Here is a 20,688-nt window from a genome sequence, read left to right as displayed (position 1 = left end):
TGCGGCGCTTGACTTGTTTGGGGTCTTCTCCTAAACACCTCGGATTGTGACTAAATTCAGTCATTACACTATTTCTAATCAACATGTTTTTATGAAGCGACTATCGAGTGTCTTTGCGCTCAGAATACAACGTACAAATACCTGAAATAAGCCTAGTGGGTTGTTGTTTGAGTTATACCTTTTAGGCCACCGTAGTTGTAGCTGAGGAGATCGCGTCATGGCCGACATGGAGAGAGTTTACCGGAGGACTTTTTAATAAAGTGGCTCACTCTCGGACACAAATAATGTGAAATGGCAGCTGTTTTCCTAGTGACCCTGTACGAGTACTCCCCACTGTTTTACATTAGTGTGGTGTCTTTGTGTTTCGTTGTTACCGCTGCCATGGTGCTCGGCTGGTAAGTGATGTTTAGCCAAGTTAGCTTAGCCACAGTCCTGGCAGCAGCAGCAGCCCGATGCTTTATTTCCATGATTTAGACAGAGACTGCGACTGCTCGTCGTTAGCATTGTATCATAATGAGACCAGAACCCACCACTGCCACATTCTTCTCATCACACAACAGCTATTCTCACGTCAGAAAACACATAACTACACACACACACACACACACACTGTATCAAACTGCTTAATAGTACACATGAAGTAAGACATAAATATCAACTGTAAGTTTACAGTAAAAGCTTAACATGGGCTGAATGTCTGAGATATCAATAGCAGCCAATGTATTGTCATATAAGGGAAAAAGAAATATGTCAGGATTTAAGAGCAGAGTCGTCAACCGGCTTCGTCGCAATATATTTCATTAGCCACCAAATCATTTACCAAACATGAAGCATTTGTTTTTGTTATTCCCTGTCATTTACTAAATCACACGCATGTTTAAACACAAGACAGTTCAATGGAGTATATAAGAGCCGATGTGAGTTCTCTGAACTACAGAGGCGATCACTGCATACAACGGCAGCAGAGACACAAGTGCTGCAGCAGCAAGAGTGCTCCTGTGCCCAGGATGTGATCTGACACAGATCCTTTTCTGTTTCAGTTTTTGGTATCAGTCCTATTGACAAGACTAATACAATGGATATTTTGAAAGTATTGATACTTTGTGGATCCATCCGCTCACCCCTACTGATTAGATAAATGAGACATCATATGCAAAGTTGACATGTCGACTGGAAGTTGGTGCAAGACGAAACCTGGTGGAGGGTTCACACTGGACAGGGTTCAGGAACATGCCTCATGCCTATGTCTGCCCGTTCGCGTTGGTTCTTTCTGGTGTGCGAGCGAAGGTGATGGAGGTAGTTGTAGAAATGTCCTGCTGTGGACCTACTGTAAGCACCGGACAGAGTCAGCAGAGTGGCATTTTGATTTGGAGAACAGTTTTCTAATCAGCCACCCAGAGCAGACCAGTAAAGTCCGTGGGTCCGATGTACAAAAGATTTCAACACATTTTTCTCACCTTAGAAGACTGAGAGAGAAGAGAGTGATGCAGAACATGATTGCTTTGTACTCTTTTGCACATTGCTCTGTCTCTTTCTTGCAGGTTTGGCTTTGATGTCCCAGTGATTCTTCGCAGCTCCGACGAGACGGAGTCAAACCTACCAACCCCTGAGAAGCAAATGGTTCAGGTGACCAATCCCTTTGCCCTGGAGATGGGCTCTGGGGCGGCATCTGTCACTGGTGAGAACAGTCATCGCCAGTACCATAACACAATGACTGGGAAGGGTGGAGTTAGCCTAGCCTGGATTTAAAGTGTCTGGGGATGTGAAAGGCCCTTGCCACTCAACAAATATCACTCACAAAAGAATGACAGTTAGCCCCAGTTAGTGATGTCTGTACAGTGTAAAGCTACAGTAGGTACTGCCTAGTCAGTCATATCGAGTACAGAATACAGATACCATTTCTGTTGTGGAGTTGGAAGCATCCGTGTGATTCTATGAAAATCCCCACTGAACTAGTTGGACCACGGTAAATATGCAGGGTTACGAATTCTGCCTCCAGATGTCCCAGCCTGTTTGTATCCATTATTACCATTGAGAAGTGACCTTACCTTTTGTGTCCCAGGCCATGGTGACATTAGCGAACACTCCCTTGCAGATGGTGCGTCAGTGAGGCCTTGCTGTCTGGAGCCCTGTGTCCTGAGCTGTTTCTGGGGCTGCGAGGTCAGCGCCCTGCAGGGAGCGCTGCAGGCTCACATGCGCGGGCCGAGGCTCCGCACCCCCCGACATTTCCAGGAGGCCCTGCACCTCCGCTACCAGCACTGCCAGAGCTTTTGGTATCCTTTACAGTCCTAACAAGACTCGCACGAAAGCAGGTTGTTTGATTGGAATAATATCACCTGTTCACCTCCGCCTAAACCCCTATCTTTTTGACATATTTCATCTTTTTATCGGGTTCTCTCTTTTGTCCCGTAACGTGACTGAGTAGATAGAAAAGCACCTCATAAAGTTCATTCATTATTTATTTACTTTTTTAAAGCATGGTATCAGGAGTTTGCTGGATTCCACAGGCTTATGGCTGGAGACACCGGCTGTAGATTTAACACAGCCTGAAACCTGAACATAACGTTTTCTCAGCTTACAGGGTCAGTTCAGTCGAATGAACAAAAAAGCCAGTTCTCTCCTGTTGGTGTGTATCCATGCAGACGACCGCATGTCTGATTTTCTGCTCGGTCTTCACTGTAGCTGCACTGGAAATGTTCTCTGGTGATTTCATGTTCATGTTAGGCCAGTTTCCTGCTGGAATAAGTCTCCGGTATGCGTCGGATGTCTAACAGTGTGGAAGTGTTTTGAGGTGGACGTTCTCTTTGTAGTGTTGGCACAGTACTACTGTAGCAACAGCGCGATGTCAAAGCAGTCAGCGCTGTCATTTTATCACAGCGATGTAACACATACTCCTGATGGCCGAGGCCTTTCTTTGTTTGGCTGATATACGTCGGTCCTAAGTAGCCCCTTGGTCGTCCTCTTTGACCCGCCCTCCCAGTATCAGCAGTGAGGACAGCGAAGAACGCCACACGCAGATTCCTGCTGACCGGAGGATCACAGACTTTGGACCGTTGCCAAGGGAACGCTACCCTCTTGTAGCCGTGCTGACGCTGGCAGAGCCGGAAGCCAGAAACACGTACAACCTCGTGAGTCCTTATCACATTTAGACATGTCGGCTCTGTGTGCTGGTTTGCTGTTTGTGTTTGAGTCAGATGAAGAGGTGTGATCATACACACATTACGTATAAGTGCAACAGTAACGCCCGCATGCTGACTCCAAGCCACAACACTCACCCAGAAAGACGCAATGTTTCAATCCCAGGAGGATCTTCGTTATCTTTCTCAGTATTTTGACCTGACGAAGGTGCTACCAGGATCGAAACCTTGCGTTCAGATGAGCAGACTCACATTTGTGTCTCAGTTTCATCTCTGTATATTCACTACTGAGCTATTTACGGGACATTTAGCCCACTTAGCACAAAGACTGAAACTACGGGCCAAAGCGAGTCCCATCGCACACACTGCCAGTGGACTTCTCAGGCCCACAACATCAGCTTTCTGGCCAGCCTAAAGTACTCCTAAGATCCCTTAGCACAGCAAAGAGAAAAGTGATTGAAAAATCCAAAGTTAAAGGAACTCATGGCGGTGTCTTTCTTCTTTCAGGTGGCCAGTGTGACAGTTATTCATGTTCCTGATGACAAATACAGCCTTTCTGCGCGCCTTCTCTTTCAGTACCTTCTCACCTCACAGGGAAACATGTACGAGTTAAAGGTATGCCACGTTTCGGTTCAAGCAGGTTGTTGCTGCTTTTCTCTCAAACTCTCATATTTTCTGTAAAACTGGTGGTTGGCTGGAAGAAAGAGTGGTGTTTAGTGAGGTAGCCGCACTGTGACCATGCCAAAGCACCATTTAGAGAACCAGCACAGAGTCGGGCAGCTCACTAATCGTGGGTCGTGGCTCTAAAGGATTCTACACTGCACAAGGACCGGTCCGCATTGTGTAAGTCGGTCTTAATACAGTAATCCCATGCCCGTATTACACTGAAAGCTTTATTAGCTGCTGTGATTTTTCCTCCTGCTCATACTGGCGTTGAAGAGGTCCCTTGTCAGGTCTTTTTCACTGTAGGTGACGGGGACCAAATCAACAATCCTCCTGTGTAAAGGTCAGTTGTAGAAAGTTTGAGGTTCCAGCAGTCTGAGTCAGAAACACCAAGAGCTGTCTCCCAGAGTCAGAACCTTTTTAGTACCATGTGTTCCTGTCACTTCACTTTGGCAGATAACTCAGACCGCTGAAGCCCGGCTTTCTCTTCAGCTGAGCTTTGCAGTGCGTTTTTGCGCTAAACGAGGACTGTGGATTTTCTCCTCTTCTCTTATTAGGCTGCTGTCACCTCGGACCTGTTTGGTTCCGTTCAGACCAACTCTGGTGCATTTGCCCGTTTGGTGCGGTTCCTCGGGGCTGCTGTGAAAGCTGTCAGGTCTCGGTCCACTTCTTTTCCTTAGACTCTGTCTGTGATCATCTTGTAAGGCAGGTTTCCCGCTCTAAACTTGTCGTCTCTGAGCCTGACCCGAGGTAGGCTTGATGGCGTCACCGTGACATCACCACGGTTATGTTTGAGTTGTAGTGAACAGTGAACTGCAGTGAACTGATGTGATGTGTAGGACTAGTGGTGATGGCTGTAGCTCTGGCTCACTGTTGTGGCTCAGCGTCAGGTTTTCTCTGCTGTGAAAATCCAAGCGTCCACTGTGATAAAAGCCACGTCTCCTGTCTCCCGCAGCCTCTCTTCATGTCAGCTGACACTGGGGGAGCGTCTGGGCCTCCCGACTCAGAGCAGAGTACCACACCCAGCGAACCCACCGAGGAGGCCCGCAGAGTGGAGCAGAGTCCAGTGCTGGAGGAGGAGGGCGAGCACTGGTCAGAGGGGACGGGCAGGGACTGCGTGGTCTGTCAGAATGCAGCGGTGAACAGAGTGCTGCTGCCCTGCAGACACGCCTGTGTGTGCGACGGCTGTGTGTCACACTTCCAGCACTGCCCCATCTGCAGGGCCTTCGTCCTGGAGTCCTTCACCCTGACACAAGGACCAGCTGCAGACCAGTTACTCCACACTGAACCAGTGAATGACATTCAATAGATAGTATGCGGCGAGGCGGTCGTCGCTGCTAAATAAGCCCTGTAGCTCCCCGACTCCAAAGCTTGACCTCGGAATGAATTTACATCCGGCTTCCATGGACGGAAAAGTTCAGCTGGACTGTAGAAATGTAGCATCTGTAACATCCGTGGGTTACACTGCGGCAGCTGCAAGCAATGCAAGCCATTCCATTAGACCGCCTCCAGCAGTAGTGCATACTCCCAGTGTTTGTAGTCGAGTGCAGTGCGGATTTGGGATCGAGCTGCAGTTTTCCAGTGGCGAGAGCGATGGTGTTCAGTCGGGCAGCGGCACCGCCTGGCGTTCTGCCTCGCTTAGACTCGATCCCACACATCTGACTCACAATTCGCTTTATTTCAACATCAGCTCTTAGCACTGTGCAAACCTTCCTCCCTGGTCGCTGATGCTGTCAAACAGCGACCTGAGAACTGTAACACATTTGCTGCCTTGGCTACAGTGCGGTTCACACGTTCATAGAAATACATGCACTAGTTTGTTTACTGCTTCCATCTCTGCTTTCAGTCCAGCTGAACTGTTCAGTTGGAAGCTTGAAGTATATGAATAACATGAAATATAAATGGTTTTAGTAGACGCCACATATGTTAACTAGATAATATGCAGAGGCTGTCATCCTGAAATCAACACACTGAACCTAATACTGAATTATCTGCTTTGTTGTGAAACAAAGAAACGCAAAGCTGCTTGATTTGCACTCGTTTAAACCTGTCTGAAGTTAGTCCCGTGACACAGCTGATCAGTTTCACATAATAGCTGTTTTCATGTTTGCAAAGGATGTAGGGAACGTTTTTGATATTTTCCATGTACAGATTATTTATGGATTCTCCACTTTGTGAATGTATTTGTTGTAGAATATGATGGTTAGACCTCTTCTCCAGGACCAGGGCAGTATTTATTAACCACAGCCGATACTAACCTTTAATCTGACCCATTGTAAATGAAGGGGAGTGTCAACGGAGCTGTCAGGAAGCACTGAAAGGACTGAAGATTCATTTGACATGCATGTGTTCCTGTTCTAATGAGTGAGGAAACACCAGCAGCTGTGAGCCTGGGGACGGACGGACGGACGGACTGACATCCAGCAGAGGGTGCCGCCAGATGTAAACCCCATCACACAGGAGACCAGGGTTTGACGGGCCACCTGGGTCTTCGCAGGCTCATAGACATATTGGAGTTGCATATTTGAAAGTTTCTATTTTTGAACTGTGATACCGGTCAGCCTTAGATGGCCAGAGCCAAAGAGATGACTGAATTCGCTATGGTCATGTCTCACCTGGGACTTTGACACTTCAGAATCAATCAAATATCAGTGCGACCTCCTGTTTCTGAGTGAACTGGCTGCTCCTTCTGTCGTTTAAATCCTGTCGAGAGCCACGTCCTTGGATTTTATCAGCTCAGAGTGAATAATGGAGGAAGTCATGCATGTTTCTGATGATCTGAGAGATGGAAATCTTTTAACACCAACATATAGGCCTGTTTGGGAACTAATATGATGACAGAAAACCTTAAGGCCATCAGGAGAACAAGGCCCCGTAAAAACTCATCAAATGGTTGGTTGCAATGTCAGCTACTGGTCCTGTTTTTTAGCCTGTACTCATTTACATCTTGTCAGACTGTCGCCATTAAAAGCTGCTGAATCGGCTGCGGTCAGCTTCTGTTTGCAGTGTAGCCATGGATGCAGAGACAACTGTCACTGGGTCACTGAAGAAAACTTAAAAACATGAAGATTCTGAATGAAGGTCTACAGCCTCTTTACCCTCTGAATTCGAAGTGGATTTCTGGAGCTTTATTCTGGAGCGACATCAGATATCATGACATCCTCGGGAAGTGGAAGTCAAACTGAATCATATCAACATGGGTTTCATGTTTGAGAAGGACTGAGAAGTCCTAACTGAGCCCCCCACACACACACACAGACAAACTCACCCACCCGTCTCCCTTTTTTGTCTTTGTCCTGCTGAATGAGCTTTGAGTTAAATTACAGAGCACAGTGAAGCACAATGTAATGTTCATCCTGTCTGAATGAGGCTTAAATTTCTATTATTTCAGGCTTTTCACCTTGATTGCTTATGTAGTCGCGCATGTTTAATAACCCTAGAGGATATAAATAGTAACCATAGCTGCCAATCTTTGGAACTTTGTTTTCAACACAAAACTTCAAGTTACACAAAATAATGCTGACTCTTTAGTCCACTTACTCGCTTTTTCCAGAGCTTTCAACTTTCCGCAGGTTTTATCAGAAGATGGACTTGTAAGTTGTCATCTACTGATGAGGACCGTAAGCGGCTGAAAGGCCTGAAAAAGCTAGTAAGTACAACCTGAGTCATGAATACCTTTTGTTAAATGACTATATCCCAAGTTAGGAACAAACGTTTACACTCAAAGTGCCATTTGTTTAATCAGTTCTGGACAATCCTGGATGTCCATCACACTCAGCTGAAGGTAATGAGAGAAAAACGGAGAAGAAACAGAGAACACACGGAATTATGGTATATTTCAGTACATGAAATTATTTTATACAAGTGTTTTGTAGGATGCCAGAGTCAAACTAACAAGTGGAAAAAGAAGTTACTGAGTGAAAGTCAATTTGCCGGCAACTGTTAGAACAATGTACTCTGTAATATGTTGCTTCCTACAAACTTAAACTGTTGTTTCTGGCCTTGAAGCCTAGAAGAAGGCAAATCCAGGACAATGCAATGAAAAACATCAGGTAGAGAAAAAGACTATGACACACAGAGGGTTTATACGGGTTTGTAGTCCAGCTTGGACTCCAGCTTCTTTGAATCGGCCACCTTCCGCACGGCTTTCATGAAGTCTTCCTGAGTGACGTACTCACGGTCAGAGCGGATGGCAAACAGACCTGCAAACATGAACGGAGCTGTTAATGGAGAACGTGGACTGAGGAGATGAAACTACGGAGGATGATAAAAGAGTTTCAGGTCCCACCTGCTTCTGTGCACACGTTTCTCAGATCAGCGCCATTGAAGCCATCTGACAACTTCACAATGGCCTCAAAATCTGCAAACAGCCACAGGAAAGGTTCTGCTCATCACATGTCTCTCTCTGTTTACAGGAATACTGTTTAACCACTGTTTCCCCTCTATGAATCCACCATGCATATGAGTTAGGAGCGCCGCTGCTGAATTTTCACATGGTTCATTAATGTTCATGATGAAATGTAACCACCAAAAATGGGTATTAAAAACAAAAAAAACAAAACAAGTGGTTATTTGGTTGTCATTTTGAAATAAAAAATTCTAATTCAATTTGCTGTTTCCATGGTCAAAAATGGATGAGCGGGAAAAAAAAGTTAGATTTTCATTTTCTGTTTCACATCACCAGAAATCACCAGAAAACTACGAAAAAATGATCCCCCCCCCCCCCGGGTTTGTCAGTGATGATAAGTTATCAGAAGTCTATGGTTTATGAAGGTTTGGAGTAATTGGACTGAAGGAGAATTCTTGATACACTTCATCTGAACATTTCTGAAGGTAAACTCTTTTCTGTTTGTGATCAATGTGTTTTGAGGCAAAATGTTTCAGGCAGTTATAGAAAATTAATGTGAAATAAGGTTTTCAAATGCAGACCACTGAACTGGTGTCAAATTCACTCAGTCAAGTCAAACTTGATAGTGTGCTGATCGCGCCACTGGATTCCTCCCTCGGTTTTATTTGATGTGAGTGTAAGGGGTGGTTGCGCTGCTGATTATAGCTGTCAAGGGAAGTTTTAGCTATTAAGTCATAATTGAATGTCTTAAGTTCAAAGTGTCGAGAAAAAATGTCCCAGATATATGTTAAACCACTTGATTCATGCATCTCCAGAAATAAAGTCCCAGCGTGGATGCAGGTGTTTTTCATTACATCCCTTCCTTCATCAGACCAAGTAAGTGGTAGATGTTTGAAATTCACACTGTCAAGCTAAAATGGCCTACTCATTACCGCACTTGACTCCTGTGGGGATGCATTATTCAGCAGTTGATTTTGTCGCTGCCGAGATTTGCATTCCCTGTTTTTCGTTCTTTAGCCAAGACGGGGGTCGATCGACAGATCATCTAACTCTTTCACCTGTTATCAGTTATTTACTTATTACCTCAATCTGTGCACAAAAAAGCACTGATGAGAAAATCCGCTGTGTGAAATGTGTAATGGGATGCAATGCTGGCATCGGGATACAGACTCTGACGGAGCATCCAGTCAAACATCTGCGTGACGACCTACCGATCATGTAGGACAGACAACTCATGACGAAGAAAGTCAGCTGCAGCGAGCAGGCAGAACGCCGTGCATACGGCAGCAGAGGAGGCCGGCGTGGAGAGGAGGGGAACTCAGTTCTGCTCACTAACCTATTTCTCCGTGCTTGGTGATTGGACTAGAGTGGATCTTGAGGATGTCCAGACGAGCCTGTTCATTGGGCAGTTCGATATCTGTAGAACACAAGAGGATTTTCGTTTTGCTGCGCGTGGTCACACGGAGCGGCTGACAAACAGATGATGATCAGGAACAGGAGGAGATCTTACGGATTTTACGGTCCAGTCTGCCGGGTCGCAGCAGGGCGGGGTCCAGAGTGTCAGGTCTGTTGGTGGCCATGATCATCTTGACTCTGTGCAGAGTGTCGAAGCCGTCCATCTGGTTCAGCAGCTGACAGGGCGCGCACACACAGAGCACATTAAACAACTCGATTAATCACTGCCTTTTATCATCTATCCACTGTGCTGACTAACAGCTGCACTTACGACTACAATAATAAAAGTCTCCGATCTGTGAAACGCAACACCCACTCCTGCTTTGCCGTAATAAAGCTGAACTTAGAAAAATCAGTCAAACATGCTGCTGTCTCCACGTCCACGCAGCCGTCACACTGCAGATAGTCTGTACCGCGCTTAAGCTTGCATTCCCCATTGGATTGAAAATGTCAGCCTCTTGCTCATCGTACAACAGGAATGTGGTTTTAGCCTGTTTGCCTCCTTTATCTGAGGTTCACATGTAGAGAAGCTTTCTTCAGTGAGTAACAACGAAACAAACAGATCATGATAGCAGAAGGACTAATGCGTTCAGGTCTCAAGCCTAAACCACTAGTTGTAGCGATACCCGAGAGTTTAAAAAACCCTAAATCCCTTTAACAGCCTATATTTGTCTTTTAACATAAACACATTAACAGTTTAAGGATCCTTTAAATTTGTTTAAATAAAGAATCGTGCCAAAGGTATGTACTGAGCAAGATGCTTTCCTGCTGATAATTAAACAAAACTAACAAAAATAGCAGTAAATATTACACAGTTAACTTGGATTGAGTGTGAGAGTCACTGTTGGGAAAAGAAATGAGATTTGGGGAATTAAATAGTTGGTCATTCATCATTTGGCTTTTCGATTGGCTGGCAATCTTCAAGATGACTGGTCTTGGTCTTACATAATTTGAGCTGGCCTGAGAGCAGATACAGGGAGAGTACAAGCCTGGACATTTCGGTACGGATGCACCAACGGCCAAAAAGCGATAACCCTCATCCCCGATGCATTTGTGTGGCGTCTATTTGTAATCAAATCAGTGAAACGTTAATTCCAGTAGAGGAACAGAGCAGACCTGAGCGAGCAGGAGATGGAGGAGGAAAGTCAGTCAAGGTGACTGAGCTTCACGGAAGGCCTGCAACCTTTGCTTTACATTCCAAGGCATTTCTTGTAAGTCATTACATTCACACTCATATATTACAGTCATAAGACTTAGTGGTCATAAAAACCCCAAGACCGAACCACAAACCACTTTATCAGTACTGCCTGTGCCATGACATGTAAATGTGGGCTCGTCTGCAATATGGACCGGTCCTAATTAAAAAGGACACCTTGTTTCTTTGGGGTTTTGTTCTGTTAGCTAATGTGGCCACTTTGCTTCAGCTTTAGCTTCGCACATTCGCTCTGTGTGAAACTGGAAATGGCGCTCGAGTCATTTTGGGGATCACTGCCAGATCTAGACAGACTAATGTGCCCCTTAAGCGTGGATGAGCTGTTCTGTTCAAGTGCACTCACACACAGAAGTCTGAGTAGGGCAGGACTCTAGTTAGCAGTCAGAAAGGACATAGCATTTGGTTTTAGTTTGAAGGAGACATCAGTGATTGGACTCTTTGTTAATTTTTAGATGGGTCTGTAAATACCTGTTGCTGACAGTGACGGTGATGTGCTGGTTCTGGCTTGTTAGAGGTCTTGTCGTGCAGTGTGTGCGCTTTATAGTTATGCTACGGCACTTAATGCGTGGTTGTTTCAGTGTTTGCATGTCAGCAGTTGTAAAGACATGATTATTTGCAGCTTGTTCTGTGCAGCGTGTGCTTGGTGATCGTAGTTCAGTATTTCCATGGAGTTTTCAAAGACTTTGCTTTTACAGTCTTTGTGTATCAGCAATTATAAACTTGGTACAATGGCTTCTGATTGGTAAGACTTCATGTTATGAACCGAGGATGCTACCTTTTGATGAAAATTAATTGACCTTTTTTTTTTTTTTTTTTTTTTTACATGTATGAGAAAATAGCCTCATGGCCTCAAGAAAAATGGCCTCTTTTGATTCAGGGTGCCTTAGTTGGGAGTGAGAGCACCTGCAGCTCAAGACAGTGGCTCAGGTTTAGACTATGGGAACTTGAGGAAAGCCGTGCTGGGTGCATACGGTAGTGTTCCAGAAACCTGCAGGAGAAGGTTTTGTGAACTAAAGACAACAGCATGAGTTGTCCTGATTTTTTAAGACCTAATTTTACTGTAGTAGTTCAGGATCACTGTGCCGCATGACAAAGAAAATCATAATCTGGTATAGAATATTTGAAAGACTGTAAAGTAAGTAGTCCAAAACATGCAGCCGACGTAGCTGATAGACATGAGGTGGTTAACAATGATAGGACTAGTGAAGTGGTTGGAAAAAGGAGGACAAGTGACAAAAGGAGTGGAGAGAACAGAGTCGGGCGCCCTCCGCTGCCTGAGACGAGCAGTTTAACACCCAGTCAGACCTGACAATGTGCTTACAGTCAGCAATCGGCGTGCCGTCCCCGAAATGACAGAGCATCACTGGCACTACTCTTAGAAATGGGGGCATTAAAGAGCAGTTGTACAAAGTTACACGGCTGGCAGCCATGGATCAAAATGTTAATGATGACCCTCAGGGCTCCGAAGGTTTCCTTTCACGAGGAACGATTGCTACAGTGGCAGATGGCCCGCACATCTCAGTCACCATACTAAGGGACACTGGTGGAGAATAGACCCTGACAAAGGGTGGTCTGGTGGAGCTGCAGTCCAGTATTATAATCTACAAGATTTACTTGCCATCTTAAGTAATGTCAGGACATGTATGTAAATATTGCTGAAGTACATGTCCTTTCCATAGCTTTGACCTGGTGATAGGAAATCATGTAGCTTATCACAGCTCAACAACCAACACGGCAGATCATCTAAAAACGGTAGGTCACCGTGTCTGTGGTAGGATGTTCCGTCAACCTTCGTGTTTAATGCTTGAGGCTTTGAGTGTATATTCCTCAATAGTTCTTGTGCTGGGATCATCAGTTTTATTTTCAGAAATCAAGTGAATATGAGCAGGTGCATGCTGGTTGGCTCTGAGTTTGTTGTTACCATTTCAGTTTTAAATATAATCAGGTTAAAAGGATTTAATGTGCTGCAAATAATAGCCTTTTCTGTTTATTTATAATACATTTAGGCTGCATCTAGAGATAATGTGCAGATCATTTTTTCCCTGCCGCTAATCGATAGGTTGAAGAGTAGTTGCGATCTCGGTCGACCATGATTTCCTTTGGTTGACTACAGCCCTAAAACCTAGGTATAGTTCTTGGAGTGCATCCGTTATGTTAGCTGTTCAGAAGAAAAAGATGACAGAATTTGTTTGGACTTTAGTAAAGTGAACAGTGCGATAAAGGCTGACGCTTTCTGAATTCCCCGTCTTGAGGACTGTATATCCCAAGTCGGAAGAGCATATTATGTCACGAAGGTTGATATCTCAGTAAACTGTATTTTCAAGTACCACTGAGTGAAAGAGTAAGAGAGATTGCGACATCTGTAACAAATGATGTATTCACTTTTGAAATGAAGAGCACAGCTGTCAATGTACTTACTCACACAGGGATTAAAGAATATGGTCACTTGCGTTGGCTTCAGAAAGTGTCCAGACCCGTTCACTTTTTGCATACTTTGTGTTGTAGATGAATTTTAAATGGATAAAATCACCCTTCTTACCAATCAATCTACACTCAGAAAAGTGAAAACGTGTTTTTAGACATTTTTGCAGATTGCAAAAACTGAAATCTCTGATTTATGAGAGCATTCAGAGCCTTAATTCAGTACTTTGCAGAAGCTTCCTTGGCAGCAGCTACAGCTTCTGTGCTTCTTAGGTAAGTCTGTACAAGCTTTGCACTTGTAGAGAAAGATAAATATTGAAGTACTGCAGACTGTTTGGTTGGGCTGAGCAAATCTTACTGGCTCCTAACAAAACAAAGGACTCAGTCAATTGGATTTTATCATCAGCCATTACATCATGCTAATAAATAATTAAAAAAAATGGAGAAAAGACAGTAGCATGTTTGTGGGTTTACATAGAAAATAACAGTGGTGGCTGTTGTGATGTGTGTTTTTGTCGTGAGAGCCTGGGACATTACGGTTACTCTCTTACCTCCATCAGAGTCCTTTGGATCTCTCTATCAGCAGAGGTTCCCTCAGAGAAACGACGGCCGCCTACAGGGAACAACACGCAAACATGACGGAAGACATGTAGTGACGATTCATAGCGCTCAGTATGGAAGGTTTTAACTGAACCAACGTGTTGATGTAAAGCTCCCAATTTGTAATGATTAAAAACTGTGTTTATTCATTGCATAGTGGAGTTAACATAACATCCTATTTTTAGTGACCATGCATTTTTTATTTTGTTCTTTTTGTTCATTCTATAGCCACAGTTATGTTGTTTATTTTGTTTAGTCTTTTTAATTCATAAAATTGTTGTTAAACCCTAGGGCCTTGTTAAAGTTCAGATTTTACTCACAAAAAAAAAAAAAAAAGAAGCACTGAAAATGTACAAATCATTACACAGCCACATTTTTACTCATTGACGAGTTAGCAAGTGCTAACATCAGGGACAAAGACTACAGAAATCTTTGGCCGTTTCACAAAAGAAGGATTACATTAGTTAGCTGATATCTAAAGCTTTGATTGAAGCTTACCCTTTAAAAACCTGAAACCTAAATTAAAATGCTTAAGCCCCAGGAAAGACAAAAACCAAACCAGATGCTCACGATGACTCACCGATGGCATCAATCTCATCCATAAAGATAATGCATGGCTGGTGGTCTCTGGCATAGTTGAACATCTCTCTGATCAGCCTGGCACTTTCACCAATGTACTTGTCCACAATGGAGCTGGACACCACCTGTGGCATACGCACATGAGACACCATCAGCTGACTGACTACACTGCAGTGTGGCAGTACATCCTGACGGCGGTGCTGATACGCACCTTGAGGAAGTTACAGTCCAGCTGACTGGCCACTGCTCTGGCAAGAAGAGTCTTCCCAGTGCCTGTTGCAGAAGGAAACCGCTCATCGTTACAAGATAAACAGGTCTGAAACTGATTAAAGATACAATTACCTTACTACGCTACACTGAGAGGATTAAACTTGTATCATTTCATTCAAATGAATAATATGAAGCTTACACAAAGAAGATTCTCAAATGCGTTTTTGTTTCAGAAACATCGACCTGCCTAAATGTGTTTTTTGTACTCACAAACAAATGTGATGCGCATTCATGGATGCCACTGCTGTGTGACGTAGCCCAATACAGGAGATAGGAGTGTTTTCACTGAGCTACTAACCTGGAGGCCCATAGAGCAGGCAGCCTTTAGGGGGGATGATCCCCACTCTCTGGAAGAGCTCGGGGTTGGTCAGAGGCAGCTCAATCACCTGCCACCAAATAACAGCAGCATTGTTTTGGACTCAATGGACAGAAAAAAATAATCAACATTTATCATCGGTTCTTCAGATCCTGCCAACGCATGCATCAGGAAAACAAACCCAAAAAACAGCCAAAAATGAAGAGCCTGCCTTGCGTGATTTAATTGCAGATTATTGTTGTAGGCTTTGATGTACCTCTCTCAGCTCACGGATCTGTTCGGATAAGCCTCCAATCTCAGAGTAGGAGACGCTGCCAGGGTCCTCGTGGGACATGTTGTACACCAGAGGGTCCACCTCTCTGGGCAGGTACCTTTGAAAGAACAGGAAACACTTGAGCTGAGCGAACACACTCATCACAAACTATGTATTTGGATTGCTCTTTATCCAACCACTATGCACCTCCATCGTTGTGGCACATTTATAACTTGAAGGGGCGAAAGGAAATACTGCACTTATGGAGTCACTGCTGGATCTGTGTTTGGTGCAGCGAGGAAAACCTGCATGTGTACACACTAAAAAGTGGTTCACGGGCTGTAAGTCTTTCTGTAAGGCGCACCAACATTTGTAAATGTTCAATAGGTAACCTACAAAGATGAGACAGTATTACTCAAACTTTCCTGTAGTGTTTGAGGTGGGCCACCTCAACTATTGCTAACATCATAAAACAAAGAACCTGTTATGAAATAAAAGATTTTCCTTAAGGGAAAAAAAAACACACTGAAAAACAATAACTTAAAACTCATGTGTCTACACTGCTGCAAACTTGCCTCAAGAAGAAGTCATGGCGGAGAGGAACAAACGGTCCAAAGTGTGGCTTTATTTCACACAGAAAGATGATGACAGTGTTAGTTGTAATGCAGTGTTTCCCATACACAGAAATGCTGCTCGTCCGTTACCGAAGGGTAAATATCCCAGGTAATAATAACAGAGCAATAACAACCACGTAGGAAGGTTTAGCAGATTTCTTTCTTTGACGAAGAAAACCTACATGAAAACGAATTCTGTAAAAATATTCTCAGATTTCATCCATTTTAGCTGATGACAGACAGACTGTTGCTCCAGCTAACTCTCAGGCTACGGCCTGTGTTCAGATTCAGAGGTAATAAAACAGTTGAGCTGATGCTGAAACCTGTCTAGGCCTACTTTTTTTCCCACAAAGAAAATTGATCAGGAATCATTCAAGGTATTGATTGAAGAGTCGGACCGATAAGCAGAAACGATAATGGAATTGGTAGCGATAAAATCGTATCAATTCCCATCCCTATTAATGAGTGTTGAGGCCATCAACTACTAATTAAACCGATCACGAGACAGGACTCGTCAGGATCTGGGTGGCTTACCACCTCAGCTAAACAGTGTCTTGGGGGAAGCCCTGATTCGCACATGAAAAATCATGGCTTGGCTGAAAACTTGGTTATTATTTAACAAAAGATGTTCATCCATATTTCCCAGCATGCCCAGCTAATCAACCTTTTATATTCAATATTTAAACAACAGTCAATGCCAACCCATTGCTTTAGTCTTGAGCTGTAACTGAACCTTGACTGAGAGACTGGAGAATTATTGTCTTGCCTATGAGGAGCCCCGTAACGCTCATACATTGCCTGGACTGCTCTCTACAGAAGTTGCTGCTGGAAAACACCAGTTCCATTTTGTACATGAGCATACGAACGCATGTTCCCGACGCCGGTATCTTTTCCGAGCGGCAGTTTCTAAACACTGTTGCCTGCTGGCGCTAATCAAACGTAATAAATAGTTGTATATCACTATCACTTTTGTGAAGCCCTGGAAGTGGCTGGTAAGCGGGACAAAGACAGACCAAGAGACGCACTGTCCAGCGGGCTTAGACACGCAGTCAGACAGAGAGAGAGACATACACATCAACTTAGTGCTACTGTTATTTGCTGACATCAGACCTGGAGAGAAGAGAACAAGTTCAACTGACTGCCGTTCCCGCCATTCACTCTCATGGTGTTTTTGTTTTCCTTCCTTCGTGACCAGGATAGTTCAGCTTCATCCTTCATCGAAGTTGTAAACACTGACACCTGCTTTGACACGAGGGGGTGGGGGAGGCGGGGATCGTGCATAATTTGCGGGCCCCTACACAACTTGCTTAGTGAGCCTATAGGGCCGCCTGGCTCTGCGTAACAGCCCCCTGCCCTGCTTCTTTCCCCCCTTTGGATCTACACTATTCTCATACATGGCCTCTCTGGATTCCAACTGACAGAACTCTGTTGTAGCGACTGAGAACTTTAATCCCTGAGATTCTTATTGACTTGTGATTATTGTTTAGCAATTTTAAGTGATGATTATATCCAGCCTACCTCATTATAGTGAGCGTGGTCATGTCCAAAGCCACTCTGGTGCCTGGCTTCAGCTGTGACTTGTCCAACTGGGATGAAAGATTTTATCAATTAGAGTTCACATTCTAAACACTACAGTCAGCATTTTAACTTAATAAAAAAATCATCTAAAAAAATTAATTTGGGAAAAATAGTATGTATGTAACGAAGTATGTATTTGCCTGATATTTAAATTGCTGGATCAGCCAAAAACAGATAAAATAATAAAAAGGTACGGTAATGCTATTAATGCTATTAATGCCAAAACCGTCAATCAATCACTGATTTACAACATTGCCCAAAATGGACAAATGGACTAATGCAACCTGAGACAAAGAAACACATACCATGGTATAGGGTATAGCAAGTCTCTGACAGTAGACAGATTTATATGATCTCACAGTACATAAAAGAGCACACTACAGAATTAGCATGCCACTCCTATAACACTGTCGGACTCGAGGGGGTCTGTTAAGATCACTTCTTTCTAACCTCACACCTCCATATTTTTTAACTTTTCTAACTTGTAGGCTTCAGCTCAGTCTTCAAATCGCTCAACCCTGATGTGCGGCTGACAGCATCAAACCTTATAACCATTTCGTGTCACGTCATGTCTCACGGTTAACACAAGTAGAACTGTTGTACTGACCTATCACATTGCATTCATCTACATACAGTTCACCTACAAAAACAGATCAAATTAATTATTTTCATCTGACCAGTCTATTTCAGATGGCTCTGCGGTTTCTGATCCTTTGAGTCAGGACACAAATATATACAGTTAGGTTGGCAATATATTCATTTTTGTTTTACATAAATGTCCTTCAGTGTCTTGAAAATGAAAGAAAAAAAAAATACGCCACACTTGAATCCTGACAGCAAACTATATGTTGTCATGAGAATTATTTTAGTCATAAAAAATATGTCATAGATCAGGAAGAGCTCAGAAACTCTGGAGAAGATGATAGATTACAGGATGCTTGATACATGAGTGTTTGTTCAGGACCTACCTGTCTGCGGCATCCAACCACATATCGGGGGCCATTGGTGGCCTTGACAATGACTGGAAATAAACCAAAAACACATTAGCATCACATCTAAATGAAACATGGTTTAACATGTGTCACAGTCGCAGGTTGTCATTTTTCATTGGTTACCAAGCTTTAAGGCAGCGGGTCTTACAAAATATAAGCCTGCCAGAGAACAGATGCAAAAGAACAGAGAGGATGAATGGAGATGAACGCACCAACCATTTTTTGTAGAGACCATGATGGATGATTACTGACAGCCCTCAGTCCTGAAGTATTTTGGTTTTGTTTTTGTCTGTGTGTTTGTCAACTTAGATAAAATGAAACCAACTGAACTAAGTATACAATTGCTAACAGGAAAAGAGGACCGGAGCAGGGCTGGCACATCCACACGGTCGAGCGAACAACTGTTACTAGCTGATGCAGCCATAAGGCTCAGTGGTAAGTGAATCCCCCAGACCTAAAATCATTTTACTGGTACAACCTGTGACATGACACATGTACATATGCGATATCTCCCAGGGAACTTACATTTCTCCTCAGTCAGCTGTTTGAGCACTTCTCCAACAATCTGCAGGGAACAAGGCACAGATGTGGTTGGTAAAGACAGAGCAAATCAGCCCACAACCCTCTTCCTCCTGTTTGTGTGGATAAGTCCCTCCACCATCTCCACCCTCGGAACGCAATCAGACAAATTGTGATGTTCGATAATAGTGACAGCAACATTGTACTAAATAATAATAAAAACTTTTTAAAATGCATTCTAAACACTGTGGTCAGATTTTAGAAAACATACTGTAAATAAAGTATGTATTTGAACATTTCTCACCATAGCTAGAAATGTTTTAAAGCCAACTTAGTCTCTCCTCTTCTGACTATGCTCACATAACGAAAGATATAAAGGAAGATTGTAAACAGCACAGCAGGTCTTGGTTAGCCAGATACTCTTTTTGTTTGATCAGCAGCTAATGGTAGCATATGTTTAGTAGATGATCAAAACGGTCACAATCTTATTTTTTGTGGCCCCAAATGTGTAATAATTGTAGCTCTACAAACCCCCCGACTCGAACCTATGCTCAAAACCTAAGTGTGTGTAACCTACTGCTGAAAGTCGAGTCCTCTGACTCAATTCTCCAGCTACATGATGATGCCATAATGATACCGGAGCGTTTGCAGAGTGTTTACTGCCTACTGAAGTGACAGTAGAAAATATAACAAGTCGTGCGTCACCACAGTCAGCCCTACAGTGTTTATGTACTTTGAGTTTTCAGAAATTGTCAGGGCTCTTCTGTCGACTGCCTGTAAAATCGTTGACATACCAAATTAAACCTGAGTCTCGTGTTGTAAACGTTCCGATTAAACCCAGAGGAGCTGAAATGAAAAGACGCGAGAGGTAATCCTGTTACCTGTCCGACACTCTGCAGAGCCTTCAGGTCGTTCTCCGACTTCTCGTACTGTTTGGTCTGTTCTCTCAGCTGCTCTCTCACTGGAAAACATACACAAGATTAAACTCAAAGACACAGACAACTCTTTCACTTACACTGTCGAACACTGCTCACAAGTTAGCTTAGCCGAAAGTTCCGTTAGCCTGAACAACACAAGTACAACGTGTGTATCAAAGTAATGGCTGCACAGGCCATCGTTAACTAACTTAACAAGTTTTCAACCAGCTCACTGTTTGGTACAGTACTGCTGTCTGTCTGCTCCTCGTATGCTAAGTTAGCAGTGTTAGTGCTAGTGCTAACTGCTTCACTTCCATTCATTTCCCGCAGATGCTAACTGCATGACAAAGCACTAGCTACCTGTCCAGCTAGCTGGTGCTGGCGATCCAATAATATGGATCTCATCCACCCTAACCGTAACCCACTTCTGCCACACCACAAACGTCGACGTTAAATCGTCTCTTACATTCCTTTAACCGCCCGTCAACCTCTTTGTGTTCGAGTAATTTTTTCCTGTAGTCCTGCAGCGCTTTCTCCCTGCCGTCCGCCATGATCCCCCACTGAATTCTGGGGAACTGCAGCGTCACTACGCTGTGTGGCGTCACCGGCCGCGCTTACGTCACATAAAAGAATGAAGTCACGGATGGACGTTTAACTTCGTTTGTCACATTCAGGGCTCACTGGGAAAAAGCCCTAGAGCCTGTAAAGTCAAGTCCTCGGGTCATTTGGTTAACCCTTTTACTTATTTATTGATTCTTTTATTTATTTATTCTTTTAAGATATTTTTTATTTCAACTGTTTGGCATGGCACAG

At 43.8% G+C, this 20,688-nt stretch overlaps 2 protein-coding genes across 4 annotated transcripts; one reads left to right on the top strand and one right to left on the bottom strand.

Moving 5' to 3' along the window:
• Positions 1–164: 164 nt before the first annotated feature.
• Positions 165–7,528, top strand: cgrrf1 (cell growth regulator with ring finger domain 1). Of its 3 annotated transcripts, none has more exons than XM_040124655.1 (6): positions 165–317; positions 1,542–1,678; positions 2,063–2,273; positions 2,981–3,128; positions 3,645–3,752; positions 4,756–7,528. In XM_040124655.1, exons 1-6 carry the CDS (start codon positions 292–294, stop codon positions 5,107–5,109), a joined length of 984 nt encoding a protein of 327 aa, XP_039980589.1. In that variant the 5' UTR covers positions 165–291; the 3' UTR covers positions 5,110–7,528. The 3 variants fall into 3 exon arrangements, with proteins under 3 accessions (XP_039980589.1, XP_039980587.1, XP_039980588.1); XM_040124653.1 differs by having other exon boundaries at positions 166–395; XM_040124654.1 differs by having other exon boundaries at positions 168–395; positions 2,096–2,273.
• A 98-nt stretch (positions 7,529–7,626) lies between these two features.
• Positions 7,627–20,482, bottom strand: psmc6 (proteasome 26S subunit, ATPase 6). Its single transcript, XM_040124652.1, has 14 exons — positions 20,342–20,482; positions 19,840–19,919; positions 18,965–19,004; positions 18,416–18,468; positions 17,388–17,455; positions 15,259–15,373; positions 14,985–15,072; positions 14,628–14,689; positions 14,418–14,541; positions 13,789–13,850; positions 9,659–9,779; positions 9,485–9,565; positions 8,089–8,160; positions 7,627–8,002 (listed from the first exon to the last, which is right to left on the bottom strand). Exons 1-14 carry the CDS (start codon positions 20,424–20,426, stop codon positions 7,884–7,886), a joined length of 1,170 nt encoding a protein of 389 aa, XP_039980586.1. The 5' UTR covers positions 20,427–20,482; the 3' UTR covers positions 7,627–7,883.
• Between the last annotated feature and the right edge of the window lie 206 nt (positions 20,483–20,688).

Source organism: Xiphias gladius, chromosome 4 (assembly GCF_016859285.1).
Source record: "Xiphias gladius isolate SHS-SW01 ecotype Sanya breed wild chromosome 4, ASM1685928v1, whole genome shotgun sequence".
NCBI classification, from domain to species: Eukaryota; Metazoa; Chordata; class Actinopteri; order Istiophoriformes; family Xiphiidae; genus Xiphias; species Xiphias gladius.
This window is presented reverse-complemented; position numbering and strand designations above follow the sequence as displayed.

Coding starts and splice junctions, on each gene's coding strand:
- psmc6 (XM_040124652.1), bottom strand. CDS start 20,426: ATGGCGGACGGCAGGGAGAAAGCGCTGCAGGACTACAGGAAAAAATTA. Junction 15,073..15,258: donor AGATCCGTGAGCTGAGAGAG/GTACATCAAAGC, acceptor ATTTGGTGGCAG/GTGATTGAGCTGCCTCTGAC. Junction 9,566..9,658: donor CAGACTGGACCGTAAAATCC/GTAAGATCTCCT, acceptor TGTGTTCTACAG/ATATCGAACTGCCCAATGAA.
- cgrrf1 (XM_040124653.1), top strand. CDS start 292: ATGGCAGCTGTTTTCCTAGTGACCCTGTACGAGTACTCCCCACTGTTT. Junction 1,679..2,062: donor TGGGGCGGCATCTGTCACTG/GTGAGAACAGTC, acceptor TTTGTGTCCCAG/GCCATGGTGACATTAGCGAA. Junction 2,274..2,980: donor CAGCACTGCCAGAGCTTTTG/GTATCCTTTACA, acceptor CCGCCCTCCCAG/TATCAGCAGTGAGGACAGCG.